Raw genomic sequence first — 10,036 nt, 5'->3', positions numbered from 1 at the left:
TCCTCCATCTGTTCCGCGGTCTCTTAAACCAGATCCGGCGCCCCCTCCCGAAACCCTTTGGAGCCTCCCTCGCCATCTCTCAGCCTTGGGGGGGATGGAGCCGCCCCAGGATCTGCGGGAATGCAGACGAGAAGGGGAGGAGCGCGATTGCGCCCGGGATGGGTTGCCGGGCCGGCCGGGGCGGTGGTGGTCCAGAGGCCCGAGGTCGGCGGGACCTGATCGAAGGCAGCGCCGCGTCGACCGACCCCGGGAGCCGGACGCTTGGGAGCCCCAGCCCGGCCGCGGCGCCCGGTCACTGAAGTTGCGGCCCAACTCCCAGCCGCCTCCAAGCTTCTCGAGCTACCGTTCCTGGCCCCTCCAAGGGAGTCTCACAGAGCTCGGTGGCCCTCGGCCTTGCCAAAGTCATTTTAACTGTTTGGAACTCGTGAGAAAGAACCGAGAAGTGGAGAGCCCAGCCGGGGAGTTTTCAGCTTTTCTGTTTCACTTCGGGCTTCTTCTATTCAAATGGCTCTGCGCTGGCCACCGAATCCTGAATGAGGCGGGGCTCCTCTGCCCCAACGCCAGCAGCGGGAACTTGGTTCCCCTGGGCAGCCGGGGGGCAGGGGGCGCCGAGGCCGTGGCGATAATGAAGGCTGAGACGGCCAAGGCCAGCGGGTCGGCGCGGGGCGCTCCCGGGCCAGAGTGGCCATCGGCCGGAGTTCAGAAGGTAACTGAATTTATAAGCGATTCTTAGAGATTTCTGGCTCAAGGATTTTTATTTACCTCTACTGCTTCTCCATTTCTCTAAGCTCGTTCTTTGCTCTGTGTTATTTGAATTTCTATTATTGACTTCTATTTCATGGGATCACTTAAGAAAGTTTGAAAATAACATCAAAAATGCTTTAAACCTCGTGGGTAGTGTCAAGGAAACAGTCGAACTGTGTCTTGAATATGGTTGTTCTGTGTGTGTGTCTGTTTTTAATTTTGACCACAAACACAAAATGTCTTTAAAATTGTCTAGGGACTGCTGCCAAACGCTAATCAACCAATTGCACGAAAACAGTTTTTTTCTATTATTGGAGGCAAGTATTTCAGTGTAGAGCAATAGAGCATGTCTGGGCTATCTTCTAATTGTTCACCTTCCAGATTTCAGTAACACCGTGGTAAGTGACAAGCAAAACTTTGCTGGGTTTTGTTGCTTGACGCTGTTGCTCCACAGTAAAGGTTGGAGAAACTGGGTTACTTGTTTTATAAACTTCTTTTTTTCCATAAAGTCCAGCCCTGAGTCGTAGCCTCTCAGTCTGGAGGAACACACCTCACAGGCCTGTGGGAATGGGTGAGAAAAATCTCAGCATTAGTGGAGGGTCAGAAACAAACTGAGCCCAAGTGCTCGCTGTCTGTATTGCCTGCCGCCTCATTAACAGCTCTCACATTTGGGCTCTTCATTTCCTTTCAGAAACTGATTTGCTATGTAAATGCTGTTTTGAGAGAAATAATTTCACTGGGTTTAAATGAAATCCTAATATAAAAGAAATAGTAACAACAAAGGTCTAGAGACAAATAATCCACCCTCACACTTCTTCCTCCAAAGAGAGGAGGGCTCTGTGAGTTAATCAACCCTTCCCACGCGTATAACCTGTGATACTGTCCTTCACATGCTTTAGGAAATTAGCAAGAATTCTTTATTTGCTACCAAACTAACTAAAAGCACACTAGTAGCCTTAAATTTGAACTTGTTGCCAATATGTTTGCTAATGTGTTGGAAAGTTAGTTCCCGTTGTGTATTAAGTAATCTGAGGTATTCAGAAACTCTTTCCTTGAACCTTACAGACCTTTGCTATTTGTGTCCCATCCCGTCACCCTGCCTCCATCACACACCAAAAGAAATAACAAAAGACCAGCCAGAGATAAAGACTATGAGCAGAAAATGTAGAGGAATTAAAAAATGTGTTTTTCCTTCTAGAAGTACAGTATGTTGCCTTTGGTGCTGTGTATTAAATAGGAAAAAGTGTAGATGTGCTTGAATGTCAGGGCTGGGGTGGGGGGTGATTTCAGAATAATAATAATGCTTTCGTCTCTCCTCCCTTAGCTCACAAGCTAAAGCAAAGAGAAAGCTGACTGTTGCTCTTGGTGAAGGCGCTGGGGGTCAGAGATGTTGAGCAGGCCAGAAAACTCTAAAAACATGACCAGGGACAAGTCAATGAACTAGGGCAGAAAGCGGAATTAGTTATAATATTTTCCAATCCATTTTTAATTTTAAAAAATCCATAGTATTTTGTGACATATCAAGGAATAAGAGATTATGGCTTATTTGGTAATGTATGGCTCTATTATTTTATTACCTTTTATTTTGAATTGCAGTAACCATAGCCAGAAACTGCATTTGCTTATGATAGGGACTTCAACAAAAAGCCTGTGGAAATCATGCATGTTTTTTAGTAATAGCAAGAACACAGCTTAGAAAGTATTGAAGTCAAAATCAGATTCCTTAGAAAAAGAGAATGTTAAATTACTTTAGAAGAGCAGGACTTTTTCTTATTTTTAAAATAGATCTTAACACAGAGTTTGTTATCTGGCCTCTTCATATCATGAACTGCTGTGGTTTCCTCAGGATATTTCATAAAGGATAAATCATACACTTAAACTCGCCTTCCATGAGGATTTGAGGTTATAAATACTGCCTTTCCATGGATGGAAAGGGGAGGCACACTTAATCATCAGCTCTCAGCAAAAAAAGAGGATTATAGGATTCTCAAAGAAAATCCAAAGAAACTGTAAGAGTTTCTATTTTGCCATTAACAAAACAAACAAGGCTCCCTTGCATTTGTTTTAATAATTAAAAAATACTTGTGTTGAAACGTTTTGAAAGCTTCTGAATTTGCTGAATATACTCTGATTTTATTGCCTTTTTTGTTATTTCCAAATATATTTGGAAATAAAGTACTAGACAGATTGGACAGTAAGATAGAAGCCCTTTCTAAATACATTTTGTGTTTTGTGACAATTCTTATTTAACAGAGATAGTATTACTAATTAACATGTGTTTTTGGCTAGGTTTTGAAAAAATTAACAAATGTTGGATATCAAGGCCTGGAGTTGTATAGCACCTTTTCAGTCTTTAGTAAACTCAAGGCCATCTTAAAGGAAGAGCATCATTGATGCTTTGCCATATTTGTGTTAACTCAAATGACATTTTCAAACACTTGCCAAAAGGGCAAATCCTGAAAAGACCAGTGAAAAGCAAACTGTTGAAATATAAACTATACAAAGCATGCATACCTCTTAGCCAATATTTTTTCCTTTTTAGTTTGGTATACACCAAAGGAGAAATTTACAGAGGTCAAATAAAGGCTCTTTTGCAGTTAAGGAGAGGGGAGGGGGAGGAGAAGAAGGGGAGAGGGAGGGACACATCACAAGCGTAAAACAAACTGATGGCATTCAGTCAAGAAGGCAGGTAAGGCTCCAGAGGCCGCGAATTGTGTACAAGTCAGCTGGACTCTCCAAAGCCTTCCAGAGCCGGGCTGCTTTGCGCTTCTTGGCTTTTTCCTTTCAACCTAGGCCGGTGGCGGAGGAGTGCAGCAGGAGGGGGATTTTTCGCTGCTGGGAAGTGGCAGGTAGGAAAAGGAATCTGATCCGGCCCAAAAGTCAGCAATTAAAGTCTTAACCACGACCCATCTGTCGTGGGACAGAGAACCCCCCCACCCCCCTTTGCCCCAGCAAAGCCCTTCCCGTGCCCTTTGTCTGAGCAGGGGAAAGGAGGACACTGGTTCTGCGACCCCAACAGCAAAAGGAAAGAAAATTTCCAGCGCTGACCAATACTGAGTGTCTGCGCCCGGTCCAAGAACAACTTCGAAGCGCCTCTCGGAGGTGTGGCGCCTCTCCGCTTGCTCTGCCCAGGTGCTCTGCCCCGTGGCCCCAGCAAAAGGAAAGAAAATTTGCAGCCTGGGCGAATCCAAAGTAGGTGCACCCGGGCCAAGGACGGTTCCAAAGGGCCGCCTTGGAGTGTAGTGCCGCTTTGCCTTCTCCCCCTGGGCGCTCTGCCCTTCTCTGCTGCATCAGTTGTCCCAGCCTGAAGCCACCTCGAGACCTGAAACGAGGCACTCCCAGGCCTAGCTGCTGAAGCCGGTCGTATTCAGCCAGACCTCTCCCCCATCTTGCCCCTTGGCTGTCCTCAGCTTCCAATAAGACTCACTCCCCCTCCCCCATTTCTTCAGCCTGTGAGTTTTCCCACCACCCACCCAGCTGCCACTGCCTTTCTGTTAGACATCAGGCGCGTTCCCAGCCCAAGCTCTCTTCCTTTCCACCCCTCTTGGCTCTTGGGGCAGAGGCGGAACTGATTTTCGCAGAAAGAGTTAGGCGGAGGGGCCCGGGTAGCTTGCCTGGCATGTGTTGAGAATGGGGTAGAGAGGAGGGAATACTTTGAGGTCAACTTCCTTCGTTTAAGGTCCAGTTTCGCATCTTCGAGTGAAATTGCTCAGGGACTTAATAATGCCAGGGTTTCTAGTCCGCCGTTATCCAGCCTTCCGGGGCCAACCCTTTTCAGAGCTCTAGCAGAAGGACGCCCCCACTACACTTGGCCCAATACCTGACACCCGCCACCACCTGTCTCACAGCCACGTGGGGTTAACTCACCAGGCAGATGGCACCTTGAGCTGCTGCGGTCGGCCACTCACTTCAGGGTCCAGGCCCCACCGCCCTTTGCTTGCAGCTCTGCGCGCTCCTTTGGACTCCTCACGCCAGCTTACAGCTGCAGTGTCTTCCAATTCTGTGCAGCCCTTCCTGCGCGCCTTGCTCCGGGGTTCAGCTCTGCGTGATCGCCGGCTGGCAAGGGACTGGGCCGGGAAAGGTGCGCGCCGCAGCTTCCAGCGCGCTCCTGGTCGCTCTTGCCTGGGCGGCGGGAACCCGCACAGTCGGAGACGCAGCCATAGGCGTCTTCCGGGAAACCTCCACACGCTCCACCGAGCCGCCCCAGGAGTTTCGGCCGAGGTGCCACACCCGGCGGGTGCACGGCTGGGGGGCGTTGCAGGGGAAATGGTCTCTACGCGCGCTCTTTGGGAGGCACAAGTGTACCTGTGGACACAACTCTGGCGCCGGCAACTCTCCTTGATGCCCACAGACATCCAGGCTGCCGCCTGCGCTGCTTAGAGGAGGCTTGCAGACACCGGCAACCGGGGTGGGGATTAATACACTCTGTTTCCCTTCTCCGCTCGGCATTCAGTATTTAAAATGCTCCGGGAGAGCTCTAGCTGAGCGCAGGTACTTAAGAAAGAAATGCTCTTTCCAGACTCTCAATGGAAACTCGGAAGCGTGCGCGCGCGCGCGTCTGTGTGTATCCTGGGTGGGGTCCGATCGAGTCAAGGTTGCTTGCGGTGTGACACCCGATTATTCCTTGCAACTCCTCAACTTTGTGGATGAAAGTGCGACTTTCCCAGGCCTATTGCCGCGGGCATTGCCTTTATAAAACCACAAACACAGAACAAGCCTCCTAAGGCTTTTAATTCTAGGGGCGTTTTGGGAGGCCAGTTACCTGCCGGCGTCTTCTAAATGGTCCAGACTCGGTTCGGGCCGCGGAGACTCCGGGATTCCGGGAGCGGGCAACCCCGAGCCCCGGAGGAAGAAAGAGGTCTAATGAGGTGGCACAGATCTGACCCCGGCCCAGCCAGGCCCAGTGGAACCAAGCAGCGAAACCTCGGATTTCGCTGCCGAGGCTTCCAGGCCGAGGCTTTCTGGAGCTTGGCGTTTGATAAATATAGCCTGGCGTTTGCCCCTGAATTAGACTCCGTTTCCTTATTTAGCCCTTGCACAATGATTTTAGATGATGTCACTTAGAGCTAAACGAGAAAATTGATCTCAGATTTGCTTGGCCTCTAAAGCCTGGTTAAGCAGATTGAGAATTAGAAAGGCAGAGGAAGCAAAAGGGGGGTGGGGGTGGGGGGGCGCGGAGGGTAGTGAAGTGTGCGCGGCAGAGTGTGTGCGCGGAGGGGAGGGCGCGCCAAGCGGGTGAAAGCGCCCCCGCCTTTTCTGGGCGGGGAACCTCACTCACCAATGAAAAGTAGTTACTGACTGCAGATGAAAAAAAAAAGTTTTCCTGTTGACTGTTGGAAGCGAATTGAGCAATTATCTAGTTTACCTTCTCCTCTTGGAAGTTAACGATTGGCGAGATCTTGGCTGCGTTATTGACACAACACTTTCTATTGATAGAAATAAGTAGTGATTGTCCCCGAGTCATTGGTGCGCCAAGAACTCTGCGATGGGCTGGCAGGAGTCCATTGGGCTGGGCAGGCAGGTTCGGCTGGTGATGCTGGGGAGGAGGAGGAGGAGGAGGCTACTGGTGGTGATGGTGCCCGTCCCCCTCTCCGCAGGTCTGTGACAAGCAGGGAACAAGGCAACGGACGGCGCAGCCCAGCCCCGGCTGACGGACGCTGGCGACTCAGACATGGACAGTAGCTGCCACAACGCGACTACCAAAATGTTAGCGACTGCTCCAGCTCGGGGCAACATGATGAGCACGTCCAAACCCCTGGCTTTCTCCATTGAACGAATCATGGCGCGCACCCCAGAGCCCAAGGCCCTGCCAGTCCCCCACTTCCTGCAGGGAGCCTTACCCAAGGGGGAACCCAAGCACTCTCTGCATCTCAACTCGTCGATCCCCTGCATGATCCCCTTCGTGCCTGTGGCCTACGACACAAGCCCCAAGGCAGGAGTGACGGGCTCCGAGCCGCGGAAGGCCAGTCTGGAGGCCCCGGCGGCGCCCGCGGCGGTGCCCTCGGCGCCGGCATTCAGCTGCAGCGACCTGCTCAACTGCGCACTGAGTCTCAAGGGCGACCTGGCCCGCGACGCGCTGCCGCTGCAGCAGTACAAGCTGGTAAGGCCGCGTGTGGTCAACCACTCTTCATTCCACGCCATGGGCGCCTTGTGCTACCTGAACCGAGGTGACGGCCCATGCCACCCGGCAGCCGGCGTGAACATCCACCCGGTGGCCTCCTACTTCCTCAGTTCCCCTTTGCACCCGCAGCCAAAAACGTATTTAGCCGAAAGGAATAAACTGGTGGTCCCGGCGGTGGAGAAATACCCTTCTGGAGTAGCTTTCAAAGACCTGTCCCAGGCTCAACTGCAGCATTACATGAAAGAAAGCGCCCAGCTTCTGTCGGAAAAAATCGCGTTCAAAACCTCGGATTTCAGCCGAGGCTCTCCTAATGCCAAGCCCAAAGTTTTCACTTGCGAAGTGTGTGGAAAGGCAAGTACAATGCAAAACGGAGATCCTTTCCTTCCCTCCCTCCCTTCCTCCCTTCTTCCTTTCTTCCCTCCTTCCTTCTTTCCTTCCTTCCTTCCTTCCTCCCCTCGCTCCTCCTTTCCTCCCTCCCTTTTTAGTATTTTGGGGGTAATTATTTGTATACACTTTTTGTAAGATTCTCTTCCTCCTACCCTCTCTCTGCCCGGTTTGATTTCAGTTACTTGTGCAGCTAACCTGTTCTACGTGTGTTTAATTTTAAGGTCTTTAATGCGCACTATAACTTAACCCGTCACATGCCAGTGCACACAGGAGCCAGACCCTTCGTTTGCAAAGTGTGCGGAAAAGGTTTCAGGCAAGCAAGCACCCTGTGCAGGCACAAGATCATTCACACGCAGGTGTGTTCATCTGTCTCAATTTCACCTAGTTTGCTTCCGAACTATTTGCAGAAAAACAGCCGATAAAGCCTTGCTCTTTAGGATAAGGTTCGTTTAAAACGTGCTAGCTGAACAGGGTGAATGCCATGTATTGTTTGCTTTTGTTCTGCTTGAAAGTGTTTAAGCATTACTGTGTTTTGAGCTTGCAGAACTTCACATAATTAGAAAATATCGAAATGTCTCTGCTTTTCCTTTCTCCTGCTTAGGAAAAACCTCACAAATGTAACCAGTGTGGCAAAGCATTTAATAGAAGTTCCACTTTAAACACTCATACCCGAATACACGCAGGCTACAAACCGTTTGTGTGTGAATTCTGTGGCAAAGGGTTTCATCAAAAAGGTATGGAAACCAGGAAATGTTGTCTCTCATGGTTAGTCTTATGAAAAGCCATACTTAATATTTTCGGGGTGTTTTAGAAGACGATGTTTAAAGTGTAGTTATGTGGCACATTTGTTGCCATTCTAACCCCCTACTCGAAGTCTGATTAGTATTAGAGAAAGGCATGATTCATAAAACAAGGGTATATTTTTTAACTGCATATTCTCATTCTATGTAATTGGACTGATAAATGTGTATTAAAATTTAAGGAAACGGCATCACTGTTGATGTGATGCTTGAAAATAAACTTAGGGAGACAAGTGCAGGCACGGAGAGTAGCCCTGCACTGGTTGTGGGACCTGTGGCGGCTCTTCTGCTTGCCAGGCGCTACCTTCGACGTGTCTGCTCCTCCCTTTTTAAGCTTTTTTTTTTTTTTTCAGAACCACATCCCTGTCATTTGTGTGTTTCAGGGAATTACAAAAACCACAAGTTGACCCACAGCGGGGAGAAGCAGTTCAAGTGCAATATCTGCAACAAGGCTTTCCACCAGGTTTACAACCTCACCTTCCACATGCACACCCACAACGACAAGAAGCCTTTCACCTGCCCCACGTGCGGCAAGGGTTTCTGCAGGAACTTTGACCTCAAGAAGCACGTCCGCAAGCTGCACGACAGCAGCCTGGGGCTGGCCCGCACGCCAGCTGGCGAACCAGGCACTGAACCACCGCCCCCGCTACAGCAGCAGCCGCCGGTGACGCTGCCTCCTCTGCAGCCGCCGCTGCCAACCCCGGGGCCCCTGCAGCCCGGGCTCCACCAGGGCCACCAGTGATCGAGGCTAAGTGTCCTCCCAGCCTCAGCCGTGCCCCCACGCTGAGGCAGCGGCAGACTGGAGCTCCTGGTCCGAGTTCGTCTGCACCCCCCAGGGCATGTAGGGCCCCACACTTTAGGGCCGACCAGAAGCCTCTGCAGCCCCTGGCCTTTCGCCTCTTGCATGCACCTGCTAAATGGTTTTGTGTATTATATTCTATATAGGCACTAACAATTATGAAAAATTTGGAGAGTTTTGCTTGTTTTCTGTTTTTCTTTTTTTTTTTAATTTGGAAAGACTTTTCATCTTGGGTGGAGAGATGGTGTTTGTTTTGTTTTGTTTTGTTTAAGCAAATTTCTGCTATATTTATTGAGATCTGTATTATTCTACCCGGGAATGCTGCATCATTTTAATTTTATTATTGTATATATTTCCATTGTGTTGATTCTCCGGTCTCAAGATGTCTGCTGGATGTTGATCATTTCCTCTTTCCCCGAAGTAACAAAATACTGTGTGTATGTCATATATACACGCATAGATGTGTGCGCCCATAGGGGTACATTCCACATTCGTGAGCACACACACATACACATTAGATAAGGGTGGTTCATTATGGATGATTTTGAATTTTGGTTTTGATTATTGCACGTGAAAATTGATTCATTGACTGTTGGAAATAAATACTTGGAACATGCTTATTTAATCAACAAACTTTAGGGCTCTGTTCATACTATTCAGCTAAAGATCCCTGACTCAGACTCCTTCATCCATCCGCCTTTTTAAAATCTAAAACCCTGGATTAGTAATACTTAATGTTTTGGTCTGAAAATCTATCAAGTGCAAATAGTCTCTTCTAAATGGTTACACCTTTGGGTAAAGTTATGAAATCTGGTAAAGTTCAGAAGCAGAAGACATGGAGTTTTCCAACAGAAACATAAATTTGGCTTGGACCACCTGATACGTTCGTAGCGCACAGTTAAATGGGAACAACATATCTAGTAGCTGCATGCCATGTACATCTCCTCAAACGCATTACAATCATAGATAGACAGGTATCTATTGTTTGCATCCTGAAGGCACATACTGACTTGTACACAGCTGGCAAAAGGAGCCTCCGTGTTTTTACATGTGTATATATGTTTATAGACGAATATACTTCCATTCAAGGAGGAAACATGGATGAAAACCAAATTGTGGCGGGTGCCAGGTCCTTGAAATGCTTCAAGTGTTAATCAGCGGCTCCGCTGTGAGCTTGGGCTCTGG

At 49.0% G+C, this 10,036-nt stretch overlaps 1 protein-coding gene across 2 annotated transcripts; it reads left to right on the top strand.

The window, feature by feature from the left end:
• The first annotated feature begins 6,102 nt into the window (after positions 1-6,102).
• FEZF1 (FEZ family zinc finger 1) lies at positions 6,103-9,484 on the top strand. Of its 2 annotated transcripts, XM_030825803.1 has the most exons (5): positions 6,342-6,844; positions 6,995-7,216; positions 7,474-7,608; positions 7,854-7,986; positions 8,436-9,478. In XM_030825803.1, exons 1-5 carry the CDS (start codon positions 6,416-6,418, stop codon positions 8,792-8,794), a joined length of 1,278 nt encoding a protein of 425 aa, XP_030681663.1. In that variant the 5' UTR covers positions 6,342-6,415; the 3' UTR covers positions 8,795-9,478. The 2 variants fall into 2 exon arrangements, with proteins under 2 accessions (XP_030681662.1, XP_030681663.1); XM_030825802.1 differs by having other exon boundaries at positions 6,103-7,216; positions 8,436-9,484.
• The last annotated feature ends 552 nt before the right edge of the window (positions 9,485-10,036 follow it).

Source organism: Nomascus leucogenys, chromosome 13 (assembly GCF_006542625.1).
Source record: "Nomascus leucogenys isolate Asia chromosome 13, Asia_NLE_v1, whole genome shotgun sequence".
Lineage (NCBI taxonomy): Eukaryota > Metazoa > Chordata > Mammalia > Primates > Hylobatidae > Nomascus > Nomascus leucogenys.
The sequence above is the reverse complement of the archived record's forward strand: the minus strand, read 5'-3'. Positions and strand labels throughout refer to the sequence as shown.

Bases quoted from the DNA above. Each gene is read 5' to 3' on its own strand.
- FEZF1 (XM_030825802.1), top strand. From the start codon at position 6,416: ATGGACAGTAGCTGCCACAACGCGACTACCAAAATGTTAGCGACTGCT. The intron at 7,217-7,473 runs GCAAGTACAATG...TTTAATTTTAAG, and splicing joins CTTGCGAAGTGTGTGGAAAG to GTCTTTAATGCGCACTATAA. The intron at 7,609-7,853 runs GTGTGTTCATCT...TCTCCTGCTTAG, and splicing joins ACAAGATCATTCACACGCAG to GAAAAACCTCACAAATGTAA.